Source organism: Acomys russatus, chromosome 1, assembly GCF_903995435.1.
Source record: "Acomys russatus chromosome 1, mAcoRus1.1, whole genome shotgun sequence".
NCBI classification, from domain to species: domain Eukaryota; kingdom Metazoa; phylum Chordata; class Mammalia; order Rodentia; family Muridae; genus Acomys; species Acomys russatus.
In genome coordinates, this window is record NC_067137.1 from 122,144,464 (window position 1) to 122,161,422 (window position 16,959).

The following is a 16,959-nucleotide window of genomic DNA, read 5'->3' on the forward strand; positions in this document are numbered from 1 at the left end:
GATGGCGGTGATGATGACAGTAAGGAACGATGTCGAGGCCGTGAGAAACGGCAAGGGTGGTGACATGACTGTGAGTGTGGAAGGCAAGCCAAGTGTTGATAGGACCAAACCATCCTTCTTATACACTGAGCAGCAAAAGCTATTATGTGGGGCTCGCAGCTTTCTCAGCGAAGCAATTTTGCAGTGACGCTGTCCAGATGCTATTACTCACTCACTAAAGCACGTAACGTTTTGTTTGGGAAACCCTGCAAAGACTACTTTTAGCAGGCCAGGCCCACACAGCTGTGCACACACTCACTGTGAGGTGAGCTCCTGTTCCAGGACTACGTATGTGATGCTCTGACATTTCATGAAATTGCCCTGCTAAAGCCCACACAAAGCACTGGAAGCTACTTACAATGTCATTATGAGTTAGCCAGAGCTTGGAGACATGTAGTTCAATGGACACAACAAAAGTTTGATGGCTTTGACTGTGCTGGGCGGTTCTCCATCTTCCAGCAGGGCAGCTGGACTTTCAGAGAAGCACTTTTTTTTTTTCATTGCAGGTCATGCTTAAGGGGTTGACAGTGATACTTTGTGATACTTCATGTAGACATAAGACGTCTGGTGCATGGTTCATAGCAGCTATGTAGAGATGGCTTCTGTTTTGTGCTACTGACTCCCTGTTTGCTAGCCAGCAATCTAGAACCATCCATGGTGTCCCTCTAGTATCCATAAAGCTATCATTCCCTATATGGACACCTGGGGGAATCTTTCTAAGATGAGAAGCAGTGCTTGTAGAAGCTACACTTTATTTCATCTGGAAGATGGAGCTGTCTGTTTCATATTCCCACCACAGCTGTGGAGATGGCTCTTGATCATGTCTCCTTTTCTCTGACCTTCATCTTCAGGAGCCCAGGGCCTTGGATGGCAGTGTGTGTGCTCCATACTGACACGTTTCCCCTCTCTGTCTGATGAAATGAGAGAGATGGCTGGGCACCACTGGAGAGTAGGTTTCCAGATGGTTGCATGTTGGAACAGTGGAAATTGCCCCTTCTGGAGGACCATGCTGGGTACGGGCCACATGGGAGGTAAACTCCTGCTTCCTTGCGCTCAGTTTTCTCAAAGCCTCTGGCAAGAATCATTGAGAGGCTGCAGGGTGCTGGGTAGGTAGCCCAGATCCCTACCCAGGAGCATGTGTGGCAGAGATAGACTTAACTTGTGCCTGGCCACTCTAGAACACCTTGCTTTTCCACAAGACAAATGTTGATATGACCAAACCATCCTTCCTGTATTCTAAGCAGCGAAAGTTATAATGTGGGACTCACAGGTTCCTCACCAAAGCTTGTGATGCTTGTCTGGAAGATCTCCTCCATTGGTTGCGAGTGTTTGGGAGTTTTGCATGACTAACTTGCTTCCACCTGACATTGCTTCCAGCAGGACTAGTGCAAGGCAGCGTGGCATGAACAGAGCTTGGGCTGCTGTGAGTTCTCAGTCCTCCCCTCAGCCCCCATGATGGACCTGATCCTTTCACAGCTCCTATGTCTTGGCAACCAACTACTTAGGTTCTCTATTTTCTGTCCCATGTCACGTCCAGTCTGGCAGAAGATGCCCTGCTTGCCCTCAACAGACCTTATTTGACTTCCTTCTCTTCTCTTTGCCAATGCTGCCCCAGCTGGAGGTCATGAATGACCCTCTTTTGACCTTCCTGCCTTGACCTTGTTTCCACACTACAGGGTGACTGATTTTTTAAGGAAGCAGTGACTCCGATGAACTACTCACTCCTGGGAACCTTCTTGTGGAGTGTATGACCCTGTGAGGTCCACATCCTCCAGCGCATCTCTCACTCTGTGCTGTTAGCCCTTCCTCCTAGCTTGCTGCGTCTTAGCCTCTCTGAACTCCTTTTTCTTCTCTTATCCTGACAAGCCCATCCCATCCCAGTGCCTTTGTGCCTGTTACTTCTGCCCAGAGAGCTTTTCTCCCAGCATGCAGTGGGTCCGTAGTGTTTGTTCTTTGAATAGGCACTTAAGCTTCACTTCTCTTTGAGTTTCTGCCAATAGCCCTTCGCTTAGGGCTCCCTCCTCCCCCACCTTTACCTGCCACTGTAGACAGGATGAGGACTATGTTTCTAATAGTTTGTTCCCATCTTCTGATGTCGATAAAGAAAGGTTCCTTGAGTGGTAGGCACTGTTTGCTGGTATCTCCCTGGACCTTGAAAGCACCTAGTACATAGGACACATGCAGTAGTGATATGTGACTAGAACTGTGGGGAACCTACCTCCTGACCCCTCATCAGTCAACCGTCAGGGACTTGGGTAGATCCCCCAGGCAGAGCTAGAGAGAACCTTGTGGTAAAAGGGGCTATGGGACATGCAGAGGCATGAAGAGACCTTGGCCTTCCTCAGATAAGGTAACTGGAGGGATCTGAGAGAACCAGCATTGTTGGGGAGCAGGGAGGGATGTCCCAGAAGACCCTCAAATGCTCTAGTTTGCTGTAATCAGCAGGCTGCATGGCAGGTTCTGACAGAACTGTGGTGTTGCTGATCTCCTCCTCCATCCCATCCCGGCAGCTGCCCACTGACTACAACACAGTGTAGAACTGGAGGGGAGCTTGCATCTGAAATGGAAAACGCCTGTCAGGAGCAGCGGAGAGGCAGTGAGGCCTGGTGCTGTTAGCAGGGATGCTCAGGAATTTCTGGACCAGGGACAGGCAGCAGGAGATGTCACTTCTAGCACTGAGTGTACGGCTGGCCTGGTGCTGAGGTAGTGGCAGCCAGCAAGTCAAGGCTTATGTCTTTGGAGTTCCTAATAGAGGCTCTGCAGCTTGAGGAGAGATGGTAGACACCTTGCCTATGCTTGTGGTGGCTCTGGGTAGAGAGCACTCTTGCAGGGCGGGTTCTTTGGCTGTTGGAGTTTACCACTGCAATGGGGTTTATTTAATACTTGTAAAAATCTGTCATTCTTCTGCAGATGTGTTTTCTTGCCATGGAAAGTGCACTCAGAGTGTGCACTGGGTCTGACTTGCATGTGTGGTCTCCTGGTATTTGTGCCTGCGGAGTAGCATCTTCTCAGCCCAGCCTCTTGATTTAAGGATTGCACTGAGTGATCTTTACACTGCGTTCCAAAGACAAATAACAATTAAACCTCATATGCTTATAGTGAGGCTTAACATATAGCCAGAAACTGTTCTGATTACTTTTTATTCTTTCTCATTTTCATATTTTATTATTATTCTAGTAAATACTCAATTTACACTTTTGCTTTGACAACTCAATCTCCAACCCCTAATAAGATGGAATTCAGATTTATCGTTTTAAAAGTGGGTAAATTAATTGGGCTACATTTGTTTGATAATAACAATAAGTAATAAACTTTTAAAAAAATCTTTTCAGAAAGGAACAGATTTAGACTCTGAGTATTTTAAAGTTTTGTAGTAAGTTTGGAGAGACGTTTTTCTTGTGTCAGCCTGGCAGTTTGCAGGGTGAAATGTATGCAGTGGTTTACAAACAGGTTGTTTTTCAGAAGCTTGGAGACTATGTAGTTGAATTTCTGGGAAGAAAGTTGGTTCATAAACACTGAGATAAGTGACAGGGTGGGTGACACAAGTCAGCCTGAATACCTGTCTATCCTAAGAGAAACAGCAGTGGTGGGAAATGCCACTCGGTCATCACACGGGGCTTGTTTTGTTTGGAGACACAAACTTGTTGTGCAGCCCAACTGACCTCTAATTCCAAACCTCTTGCATCAGCTTCTGAGGAGAAGATTGGTAATTAAGGCCATCATTTTCTGGAAGGCTACAATGTTGTGCATATACACACATATATACTACATACAAAAATCTATACATACATGTATACCATAAACATGTGGCATATCTATGTATATATAAATGCACATACACCACACGTATGTTGCTTATACTTGTGCATACATACATGCATGTATCGATACACACTTCAAAATATTTTAGACAGTATATATCTCAAGCAAGCTTATTTTATGTCCCAGGCCAACACCGTGAGCCAGACGTGGTGGCGCAGTCCTGTGATGCCAGCACTTCAGAGGACGGATGCAGACGTAGGGATAGATGGATCGATAGTTAAGTAGAGAGAGAGAGAAGATGGATACTTGAATGGATGGATAGATGAGTGGAGCTTGGAGCCTGACTTTCAGAGCTGAAATTCACAGTTTATTTTCAAATTCAAGCTTGTACTTTGATAAAGAATAGTATTGAAAATTATCTTAAGCTTTTATTTATTTTTTTTATTTGTTCACTTTACATCCCGATTGTTGCCCCCTCCCTTGCTGCCTCTAGGTCCCGTCCTTTCTCCCTCATCCCCTCTCCCTCCCTCCCCTAGTCCTCAGAAAGGGGGAGCCCTCCTCCCCTAACATCTGACCTCAGCCTATCAAGTCTCATCTGGACTTCCTTTACCAGTCTCTGCAGCACCCCCTTCCTCTGCCTGAATTTGGTGGCTCGATTGGTCTATTGTGCAACTCCTGACCCCTCTAGGTCCCTCTATTCCCCAACTCTCCCATAACACTCCCTGCATTCCACTCCAAAGTTTGGCCATGTGTCTCAGCATCTGCTTGGATCTCCTGCTGGGTGGAGTCTTTTAGATTTATTTTATTTTATATGTATGAGTTTCTTGCATGTATGCATATGAAGGCCAGAAAAGAGTGTCAGATCCCGTGGACCTGGAGCTGGTATGGTTGTGGACCACAGTGTGGATGCTGGTAACTGTACTAGGGTCCTCCTCAAGAGGAGCAAGTGTTTTTTAAGTGTTGAACCATCTCTTCAAATTTCAAAGCACAATACTAAACTGGGTAATGGTCATATCGGTAGGCTGTAGTTGGCCCACAGGGCTGAACATCTGAGGGCGCTCAATCATGTTCTGTGTTACTCGCTCAAGGGTTGCAGTGAGTGAGCGGTGGTTGGAGTTTAATTGTGGAGATCCAAATGGTCACCATGGGCTGAAGGGGGATGAAGGCTGGGCAATGACGGGTACACCCAGTCTATACCATGAGCTCATTATAGAGAAGACTGTAAGGGTGATGTGCTGAGGCCTTATGGTATGACTTCATAAAAGAACAGTCTCAATGAGACCAGCACCCGCTGAGTTCTTGAACAAGACTCAAGCCATCTCCCACGTGGAACTCCTAAGTCTGTGCCTGAGTTCTACCTCTCTGCCTTGTGGAGTCATTTTTGGGACATGGCACTCCTCCTCTGCCTTTCTCCTGAAGTAGTCAGCTCTTCCTCTTGATGATCCAGCTCCCTAGCCTAAGGGGGATAGTGCCATAGGAAGGGCATTGTGACTTCTGGGGACTTCAGATGTGCTTAGGACTCCAAGTCAGCCCCAGCTACAGAAGGAGACAAGATAATCCCATACAGTCCTGGGATAGTTTGAACCTAGAAAGTGGTAAGTGGCTCTCAAAAGCTGAGGTGCCCATCAATAATGGCAGCTCTGTGCCTACAGGTCACGCAAAGGCCTGGCTCTTCTGGCTTTGCCATGGTGAGCTCCATCCTTGTTAACTTTCTCTCTGTTGCCTTCCTCCTTGACTACGTGGGAAGTCTCTCAGGTTTGACATGCTAGTTCCTGGAGCTGGTTGCTCTCCTTGTCCCTGGGTCCATATGAAACTGAGCTCTCAGTATTGAGAAGGACATGAGCCACACTGTGATACTTTTCCTGCTCACGATTCATGGTGAAGTGTGTGTGTGTGTGTGTGTGTGTGTGTGTGTGTGTGTGTGTGTGTGTGTGTGTGTGTGCGTGTGTACGCGTGCACATGCACGCCATGGTGAGCTTGCCTTGTGACCACTGAAGGAAGTAAGAGAGGCATGTGTGCAACTTCATGCATCTTCCTGCTTCCTCACTCATGTGCATGATGACTTTAAGTCGCAATGGCGTCTTCTCCCTCACAACTGATCCTACTTGCTTCCCTCTTGGAATAACTGCGAGAATCCAGAAAAGGCTCCACAGCAGTGCGACCAAGAGTGCAATGAGATCTCACTGGAGTGGGAGCTCCAGCGGGGCAAACGCAATGGAGCATTGCTGTAGAGCTGAAACTCACTCCAAGGGCTCTAAATACACATCTTTGCCAGACCCAGAGCACCATTTCTGTCCTCTCGGCTGAAGGACTCATGCTAAGCAGGCATGGCATCCTGCTGTACCCATGCAGATCCAGCAGTAGAGCTGTCAGAACTGTGGTCAGCTGTAGGAGAGAGCAGGCTTCACTGTATCTTCAGGTCTGTGGAGCAGCATCACGGTGCCCTCTGGTCCCAGGCATGCACACACTGCTCAGCTTTGGGGGTGTGGGAGGTTCCTGGGAACTACACAGGTTCTGTGTGCTCTGTGGTCAGTGTGACAGGCTTGCCCACATGAACCTGTGCAGCTTTTGTGTCCAGAGTCCTGCTGATGGGGTGAGGGGATGAACAGCATGCTCGAAGCATGTAACTCTAGCTCAAAAGAGAAAACACAGGAAGCCCAATCCCTCGCTTGTAAGAATCAGATGTTTCTACTTTGCTAAGGTTAAGGATTTGTGTGAGGCCCAGCATGGATCTGGGTGATCTCAGTGGCTGGCTACACTGTGTGCCTCAGGAAGGTGGAGACTCAGAGCCGAACTGCCCTATATAAGCCTCGAGATAAAGAGACATCAGAACTGAAAAACTTACAAAAAGAAAATAAGTTTTTCTTTACACTTGAGAAGTTGGCCTCCACCAGACATAGAATCTGTTATTCTGTTATTGCTGAAGTGGGATTTGCATAATATGAGTTGCATGGACAGACATGTGCCTAGGGAGGAGCTTTGTGCTGTATGCTTGCTTAGGTGACCACCCCCAACACCACGCAGAGCACCCCCTGCCTGTACCCTGCTGACAGTTGCTGTTCTGAAGTGAGGAGGTCGACGAGGTCATCAGTGATGCCAGCTGTCATTTCTCTGACCTCTGTGACAAATCTGATGAAGAACACACGTGTTTGGTTGACTGCTGAATGTCTAACAAACTGTAGATTTTACCTCCCCTCCAACCACATGGGCAGCCTACTCTTTTTTCATGCTCCTCCAAAATATCTGCCATCTTCTCTGAGCCCATCAGCTATCTCTTCTTCCCTGGGATTCCTTGAGCTCTGAGGGGGAAGGATTTAGGACTGAGCATTCCTCTCAGTCTCTCACTGTCTGTCTGCATAACGTCTGGCTGTGGGTCTCTGTATTTGATCCCATCTGCTGCAGGAAGAAGCTGCTCTGATGGTGGCTGAGCAAGGCACTGATCTGAGCATAGTAGAATGCCATAAGAGGTCATTTTTGCTACTTTTTTTCTAAGAACAGTAGAATTTGGTTTTAACCCAGGCCCTTCAGTTATCTACTCTCTAGTTCTTGGTCACCCTACGTAGTGTTAGGTATGGGTTCCATCCTGTAGAGTGGGCCTTAAGTCAAATCAGATATTAATTGGTTACTCCCACAAGCTTTGTGCCACTGTTACACTAGAGTATCTTGCAGGCAGGATACCATCGTAGGTCAAAGGGTTTGTGGCTGGGTGGGTGTTTGTGTTTCTTGTTGGCAGCATGCAGAGCAGCTGCTTCTACCAAAGATACTAGAACCCAGGGATGAAGGCTCTCTGTAGACGGCAGCCTGACTTCTCCATATTGAATGAGTCCTAAAGTGTTGTCAGCAATGGTGCCTGGTTAATATATGGAGAGCAATCTGTAGTTTTGGCAACAGTCTGGCTTGTTTGAGGTTTCCCATGGGTCCCCTTGGGCCAACAACTCAATTAGATATAACCCAATCCCAGTATTAGAAGTTTCATTTGGTGACAAGAGATGGACAGTTGGTACTCTGACTCTGCCATTATTTGGAAATTTCATTTAGATAGCCCTGATATATATAATTATTTCAAGAAGCCTCTGCTGAATTAGGTTTCCCAATTATCCCTCAAATAGCCCTTAATTTTAGATGTATCTTCCATATTCCTTCCCACCTCTCCCTTCCCTCACCATCTCCACTTGATCCTCTTGTTCCAGCTCCCTTCCTCCATCCATAACTATCCTATTTTCCTTTCCTAATGAGATCTGTCCACACTAGTCCCTTACTTTATTCATAACCTCAAGAATTATGCAGATTGTAGCTTTGTTATTATTGACTTAACAGCTAGTATCCACATATAAGTAAATGCATACCAAACTCATCTTTCTGGATCTGAGATATCTCCCTTGGGATGATGTTTTTTAGTTCTACCTGCTTACTGACAATTTCTCTTTTAACAGCTGAGTAGCACTCCACTGTGTACATGAACTGGATTTTCTTCATCCACTCTTCTGCTGAGGGGCATCTAGGTTGTTTCAGACTTCTGCTTTATGAATAGAGCAGCAATGTCCATGGTTGAGCAGATGTCTCTGAGGTAGGATGAAGTGCTTTGGGGTATATGCTCAAGAGTGACATAGATGGATCTGGGGGTAGATGATTCCTGTCTTCCTGAGGAGCTGCCACAGTGATTTCCATGATGGCTGTATAAGTCTGAACTCCCATTGCCAATGGATGAGTAGCCTTCTTACTCTGCATCCTCTCCGGGATGAGCTGTCACTTGTTTTATTGATCTTAGCCATTACGACAGGTGTAATATAAAAATCTCAAAGTAGTTTTGATTGGCATTTCCCTGATTGCTAAGGATGTTGGACATCCCTTTAAGTAGCTCTCAGCCATTTGGGCTTCCTCCTGAGAATTCTCTGTTTATATCTAACCTTGTTTTTGTTTGTTTGTTTTATTGATCTCTAGTTTTCTGAGTTCTTTATATATTTTGGATACTAGCCCTCTGTCAGCTATATAGATCAAAATAATTTCTTGTTCTGTAAGCTGCTAACGATAGTGTCCTTTGCTTCTTAGTTTCATGAGATCCCATTTATTAATTGCTGATCTTAGTACCTGCGCTAACAGTGTTCTGTTCAGAAAATAGTTTCCAGTCTGTGTCAGTGAGTTCCTCGCTTCCTCTTCTGTCAGGTTCAGTGTGTCTGGTTTGAGGTCTTTAATCCATTTGGAGTTGGGTTTTGCTCAGGGTGAGAACTATGGCTCTAATTGCATTCTTTTATTTGCAGCCATCCGGTTTGACCAGCGCCATTTGTTGAAGAGGCTGTGGGTTTTTTTTTTTTTTTTCAGTAAATATTTTTAGTTTTATAAAAAAAGTTAGGTTTCCATAGGTGTTTGGATTTCCATCTGGGTCTTCAATTTGATTCAATTGATCAGTATTTTTGCCTGTGTACCAATATCTTGCTGGTTTATTTATTACTATATCTTTGTAATATAACTTGAAATTGGAGGTGGTGATATCTCTAGAAGTTTATTATTCAGTATCGTTTTAGCTATACTTGGATTTTTTTTTGCATTTCCATATAAAGCTAAAAACTGTACTTTCAATATCTGTGAAGAATTATGTTGAAATTTTGATGAGAATTACATTGAATCTATAGATTTCTTTTGGTAGTATGGCCATCTTTACTCTGTTAATCCCACTGATCCACGAATGTGGGAAATCTCTTCATCTTCTAATATCTTCTTCAGCTCATTTCTTTGTTGTCCTACAGATTTTACTATGCAAATCTCTCACTTGCTTAGTTAGAGTTACCCCAAGATATTTTGAGGCCACTGAGAGAGGTTTTTCTTTCCTCCTGATTTATTTGACTATAGGAGTAATATCAATTTTTGTGAGTTAATTCTGCGTCCAGCTTCTTTTGAGAAAGTGTCTATTTATCAGTTGTAGGAGTTTCCTGATGGAATTTTAGGGTCACTTAGGTATATTGTCAAATATCTGCAAATACAGATGCCTTGACTTCTTCCTTTCCTATTTCTATCCCCTTGATCTCTTTCAACTGTCTTGTTGTTCTAGATAAGACTTTAAGTACTGTATTGAATAAGTATTTAGAGAGCAGGCAATATAAATAAATTAATTAATTAAAAAAAAGACTTTAAGTACTGTATTGAATAAGTATTTAGAGAGCAGGCAATATTTTCTTGTTCACGAATTAGGTGGAATTGCTTTGAGTTTCTCTCCATTTAGATTGATGTTGGCTATAGACTTGCTGTAAACTACCTTTATTGTTTTGAGGTATGTCCTTTGTATCTCTAATCTCTCCAGGACTTTTATGATGAAGGGATGCTGGATTTTGGCAAAGGCTTTTCCTTTTCTGATGAGGTAGTCATGTGGCTTGTGTCTTTCAGTTTGTTTATATGGTGGGTTACATTTATCAATTTACATATTTTGAACCATCCTCTCATCTCTGGGATAAAGCCTACTTAATCATGGTAGATGATCTTTTTGATGTGTTCTTGGATTTAGTTAACACATTTTTCATCTATATTTAAAAGGAAAATTGGTCTGTAATTCTTTCTTTATTGGTTATTTTTAGGTGGTTTGGGTATCAGGGTGTCTGTGGCTTCATAAAACAAATTAGGCAATATTCCTTCTCTTTCTATTTTGTGAACTAATTTAAGGAGTATTTGGGTTAACTTTTCTGTGAAAGTCTGGTAGAATTGTGTGTGAGGCCCTGGGCTTTTTCTGGTTGGAAGAGTCTTCATGTCTGCTTCTGTTTCACTAGGATTATAGGTTTATTTAAATTGTTCATCTGATTTTGCTTTAACTTTGGTAAATGGTATGTATTAAGTAAATTATCCATTTCTTTTAGATTTTTCAATTTTGTGGAGTACAGCTTTTAAAAATATGTCCTTATGATGTTTGGGTTTCCTTGGTGTCTGTTGTTACATTTTAATTTTCATTTATAATTTTGTTAATCCAGTTCTTCTCTCACCCCTTTTATTTAATTTGAACAAGAGTTTGTCAGTCTTATTGATCTTCTCAAAGAACCAACTCTTGGTTTCATAAATTGTTTGTAATTCTTTTTGTTCTTATTTGTTTATATTTTATTGACTTCAGTGCTGAGTTTGATTATTTCTTGCCATCTACTCCCTTTGTGTATGATTTCTTCTGACTTTTTCTGGAGCTTTCAGATGTGATAGGTAGGCACTTAGTTCTATGAACCTGCCTCTTACAGTCGACTTCATTGTGTCCCACAAGGATTATTTATTCTTTGTGTTTTCTTGGGTGTGGTTAACCTCTTTATGTAGGAGTTTGCCTTCTAGAACCTTCTCTAGAGATGGATTTGTAAATAAAAATTATTTAAATTTGGTTTTATCAAGGAAAGTTTTACTTTCCACATCTATTGTGTGAAAAGTTTTGTTACTATTTTAGCCTGTGCTGGCATCTGCAGTCTCCTAGTGTCTGAGAAGCGAGGTATAAATCTAGTAGGTCTGCCTTCATGTTACTTCGTCTTTCGCTTGCAGCTTTTAATATTCTTTCTTTGTTCTATATGTTTCAAGTTTGGGTTATTATGTGCTGAGGGGAAATTCTTTTCTGGCCTAGTCTATTTGGTATTCCGTGTGCTTCTTGTACTCATGGGCAGCTCCTTCCTTAGGTTAGGAACAGTTTCTTCTATGATTTTGGGGCCTGAGATTCTCTCTGCCATCACAGTGTTCTCTTGGTGAGGTTTGCCTCTGAGGCTCCTGTTTGAGTTCCTAAAAATTTCATTTCTAGATTTCCCTTGCTTTGGGGTTTCTTTATTGACTATATTTCTACTTTCAGGTCTTGAACAGTTTTATTCATTTCCTTCCACTGTGCTTTCATAGATTTCTTTAAGGGATTTATTCATTTCTCCCCCATTATATTCATAAAAGCTGTTTTAACTGCTTTTTCTTGTGTTTCAGCTAAGCGGGATACTCAGGACCCACTGTGGCAGGGTTGCTGGACTCTAGTGGAGGCATACTGCCCTGACTGTTATCGATTGTATTTTTTTTTCAAAATAATTTTTAAAATTTATTCTTGTTACATCTCAGTGGTTATCCCATCCCTTGTATCCTCCCATTCTTCTCTCCCTCCCATTTTTCCCTTACTCCCCTCCCCTATGACTGTGCCTGAGGGGGACTTCCTTCCCCTTTATATGGTTATAGGGTATCAAGTCTCTTCTTGGGAGTCTGCTATCCTTCCTCTGAGTGCCACCAGGTCTCCCCTTCCAGGGGACATGATCAAATATGAGACACCAGAGTTCGTGTGAAAGTATTTTTATGCTGGCGTCTGGGCATCTGGGATTGGGAAGACTGCAGTCCTAGGTGCTGATATCTGGCCTGATCTTGTCATGGTGGTTATTTCCTTTCTTGGTTTCTGTTTCTTTCTCTGGGTCTTAGGAGAGTGTCTTAGGAGGCGGTGTGTTGCCTAATAGGAAATTCTTCTGGGGTCCTGTTATGTGTGGCCACTGTGCTGCTGGGTATTGGAAGCTGATGCTTGGGAGTGAAGATGGGCTTGGGGGGGGGGGGCGGTGATGGGATCCACAAGAGGAAGGAGAGAAGGGTGTGCTACCAGCATCTGCTAAGTGTCTTGGGAGTACGGGCAGATAGTGAGGAGAGGCCACAGCAGGTGGTCTGACTGAGCTGGGGAAGAGACTTGTGGATTTGCACTTGGAGGAATGGAGAGCAGAGGGAAAGATCTGCAGTTAGCCTACCTGTTTCCCTGCTCAGAGTGGCCTGAGGCTTCCTAGGCCGTGCCTGCTGGAGTTGGGGGCTATGATAAAGCAACAAGTGGGTGGGGGAGGACAGTTAGGAGGCAGAGATCTGTGTGGTCGGATTGGTCACTGGGGATGGGGTTGGGATGGAAGGGCTCTGCACAGTGTTCTGCGGCTGAGCTGGGTGTGAGTCTGGAGGATTGGATTTGGAGGGGTAGAGGGAGGGGTGATGAGCTGCAGTGACACTCTCCACTTTGTGGACACTTCTTCATCCTGTGCTGTAACTGCAGTGTGGCCTGCCCAACCCTGCCTTTCAGGAGGCTGGGGTTCTGTGTACTGTGATGTTTTAATTGTGTAACTTTTGCTCTCTTTCGGTGTCCCTTCCTTGAAGATGTGGCCTTGTGGGTCTTTAGTGTCCTGTTGATGGGGCTCTGTGAGATAGTGGCAGCAGGGAGTCCCAGACGTCCACACACACACATCCTGTCTCTTCCTGGCCTCGTGCACTTCTCCTTTCATGTGGCATGATCCCTGCATGCCTATCCACGGTGTACTTGTGTGTAGACTTCAAGGGCCCCACCGTAGACTCTTTGTATTCTCGACCCTTAAACTCCAGTCACTACCTATGACTCCAGACATCTGAGCTTGAGGGCATTTCCTTGCCCTCAACCTCACACTGATGTCCAGGAGTTGTTCAGAAACAAAACTGGGCAGATGCGAAGGGGACATTGGTTTCCCTGCCCACGTCTGTCTGCAATGGAGGGTGTCTGACACCTGCAGATTTACAACAGGGGAACCAAGACTAGTGGGGTATTGCATCAAAGCAGGGGGGAAGGGAGGGTGGGAGAAAGAGAGAGGGAAGGGGGAAAAGAGGGGGAGAGAGAGAGAGACAGAGACAGAGAGAGACAGAGGCAAAGAGAGACAGACACAGAGAGAGACACAGAGAGACACAGAGAAACACAGAGAGAGAGAGAGAGACAGAGAGACAGAGAGACAGAGAGACAGAGAGACAGAGAGAGACAGAGTGCAGCATGCGCTGGGCCTGAGACCAGGTTTGTGTGGTTCATTCCCATACACAGCCACTGTTAGTTGAATAAAATAGTCCGAAGCAGATACACAAGATGGACCCAGAGTCCAGGTCTGTGCTGGAGTAAACCGTGCCCCTTCCGTAAACCCCTTGCACCTGCCTCATCACGGTGGGGCCTTGTGCTTTTCCCACAGTCAGGGAGTATTTGGAGTGCTAGGGAATATAGAAGTGTGCTGAATATGGCTAGTATGTAAAGGGTCTTTTAAAAAACATCATTTTCCTGTCTTACACTTGATAGCTCCCCCTCCCCACCCCGCCCTTGTGACTGCCCTGCATAGATGATGGCTACAACTATCCCTGTGGGGACTTTAACAGTGGTGTATATCCCATGTCTCCTTCCCCAGGGGCCCTGGCCTAGAAGAAAGTTCTAGGCCCCAGGCAGTGACTATTCCTGAGCTCCTGTCTGTGTACTCATTGCCAGCAAAGATTTAGTTGGCTGGCTGTGTAGGGATGCTGCGTCTGAGCCTGCTTTGCACTCAGCACAGGGACCACCATGCTCTGTGTCTGTGCAGGACACACGGGACAGACACATCGTCTGTCAGACTGCTCGGCTGACACTTTGCTCCACAAACCCCAAGAAGTATGACAGATGCCCACATTGGCAGCATCTGAGTGGGTTGGGTGGAGTCAGGCAGGGGAGTGTGCACCCAAGCCTCCCTTTGCCCTGTAATCGCTCTCTGTTCTAGGAGAGACAGGCATGGCTTATTACTGTTTGCTGATTGCCTGAAAGCTTGCTGATGAGGCGCAAGCTCTTCCCCAGCTGAGCCTGTGCTTGCTGGTAAGACCTCCTCCTCTCTTTCCCTGGGCGGTCAGTGAGTCCTTCCTTCTCTGTGGTTCTATGTCCAGCTAAAAACAGAAAAGTTCCTCCCAAAGCCAGCTTGCTTTTTCTGCTGTCCGGCTCATCAGCTCTGACTTTGTGACCCTAGACACACTCCTGCGGAGTCTCCTGAAGGACCTGCGGCAGCAGGCTGAAGTGGACCGCCTGGGCCCCCTGAAGTGGGAAGAGATGGCAGACTCAATTGCTGGAGCCATACAAAGCGATCCTGCAGAGGGAAGCCAGGATAGCCGTGGGAGAGGGGCTGAGGGACAGCCGAGAGAGCAGGCAGACGCCACAGCAGCGAAGCTTCAAGGTGACCTCATACTCCTATTAGTCCTTTGCAGCTGGGTGGTCACAGGGAGGAGGGAGCACTCTGGGGAAGGAGAGAGACCATGCCACGCAGAAGGGAGGAAGGGTGAGGGAATGTAGGGAGGCAGGAGGGCCAGAGAAAGAGAAGGGAGCCATGGAGAGGGGAGAGTCCCACCCACCCGACCGGGCCATAAGTGCATTCTTTCTGATGGAGAGATGGTTTGTATTAAAGATTTTTATCTGCTTGAACTTTTGCCTCTAAAAGCTTTCTTAACAGACTAAGCTTACCAGAGCAATTACGTTGAATGGCAAATTGCTCTCAGGGAGGAGGTTTGATTCCTGCGTGCTGAGGTTCAGAATTAGGAAAGCCTAGGAGTGATGGAGAGTGTCTTTGTGTCATGCCAGTATGCACTGTCAAATATTTGAACAATAAACTGAAAAGCGCTCATTCAACTATCTGTGCCTATGTCTTGGGCTACTGTGAGCAGCAGGCAGCACCATGCCCTGTCTTACCTGGAGTGGCTGCCTGAGGCCGGCTGGCCTCTGAGACTCTGAGCTCTGAACATGGGAGACATACAAAACTCTGTTGAGATCCACATGTGAGGGGCAGAGCTCCCCTCTGTTGACCAGAACAGAGGCAAGTCACCAGTGTCAAAGGGGTAACCACATGTAGGAAGAGCTAGAGTCCCCTGTGCACTGAGGGATGAGCCCCGAGCTACACACCCTTGGGCATCTGTCTGGTTAGCTCCCTCCCCCCACAACTTGACACAAGCTGGAGTCATCCGGAAAGAGAGAACCTCAGCTGAGCAAATGCCTCCATCAGATTGGTCTGTAGAAAAGTCTGGTGGGTGTTTTCTTGATTAGTAATTGAAGTGGAGGGGCACAGCCTACTGTAGGTGGTGCCACCCTGTGAAAGGTGTTTTGGGGTTGTGTGAAAAGCCAGCCAAGCACGTTATGATGTTCCTGTGTGATGCTTGCTTTACTTCCTGTCCCGACTTCCTCAGGGATGGACTATAAACTGTGAGCTAAAATAAACTCTTTCCCATGTTGCCTTTAGCCATGCTGTTTTTTTCACAGCAATAGAAAGAAAGCTGGGACAGCATCCCTTTGGCCAGAGTAATAGCCTACACCATGTTCAAAATGAAGCAGTTTGGTAGACACGTGTGTTTTTATAACTGTTAGCTGGAGTGAGGCATGGGGTCCTTCATGCTGTGGCAAACTGAGGGTGCTATGAAGGGAGGGGTATCTGTGAAGCTGAGAGAGTTATCCATGAACAGCTCTGTGTTGAAGTCTGCTGAGCAAGCCCCTCCTCTGTCCTGCTCTTTATAGGGTTACTCTGTGGTAGAAATGTGGTCATGGTGTTCCACCTCATATGCACACGAGGACCATATTCTGTCATGGTCATCTTGTGGTGCACTGGCATGCCTGAGTGGACATCTTCAGGGACTTGGATAACATGTTTGTGCCTTTTACAGATCACAGACTGTCAGAGGTGGATGACCCAGTGTACGAGGAGGTAAGATGACACCATAGTGACCTATGATCATGCTATTATCAATCACCTTTCTACTTATAAAATGTAGTTTCCTAGCTGCTGGAAGAATATGGGGGAAAATCCTCATAGTCTTCAAATTGAGAAAACTAAAGAGTGTGCACACAATCGTATAGACCTAGGTACAGAATGCCATCCATTTTCAGGTTATAAATTAATAATTAGCCATTATATAGAGACATGCAAATATGGCAAATTCAAAATGGGGAATTAATATTCTCAGAGTCTCTCTGATAAGAACACCACAGGTTCATTTGACAGGCCTGCCGAGTCCTACATACTGCCTCTGAGGCTCCCTGGCTGGGAACCATGGGCCTCTGAGCACCTGGTGCTGTCACAGCTCCCTGCCCAATGCCTTGTACAGCCACACAGGTGAAGGGCACTCCATCACAGAGCTAGCTGGTCTAGGACGGCCCTGTGAAAGGGCTTAGCCAGGCAGCACCTATGTCCCATGTGTCAGAGATACCCAATAGCTTCCTTGGATTTGAGGGGTTCTTTCTTGAGTATGTATGGTCTCTAGTGTAAGTCTTAAGGAAGCAGAGGTTCTATAAAACTGCTTATGGGATCTTGCTTGCTTGTGGATTGGTGCCTAGTGGACGCCAGCAGGAAACACCAGCAAACTGAAATCACAGCCACAGTGAGACTTCCCTCTGAGTGCTGATGGGGAAAGTGGGTCAGGACACAGTTT

General features: G+C 45.7%; 1 protein-coding gene across 1 annotated transcript in view; it reads left to right on the forward strand.

Moving 5' to 3' along the window:
- The first annotated feature begins 1 nt into the window (after position 1).
- The window catches only part of LOC127195768 (receptor-type tyrosine-protein phosphatase N2-like), a 199,122-nt gene continuing 182,164 nt past the window's right edge, over positions 2-16,959 (forward strand). The window contains exons 1-3 of the mRNA XM_051153367.1: positions 2-83; positions 14,520-14,723; positions 16,195-16,235. Of these exons, the coding sequence (XP_051009324.1) occupies positions 2-83; positions 14,520-14,723; positions 16,195-16,235 (327 nt within the window). The remainder of the gene's footprint in view (positions 84-14,519; positions 14,724-16,194; positions 16,236-16,959) is intronic.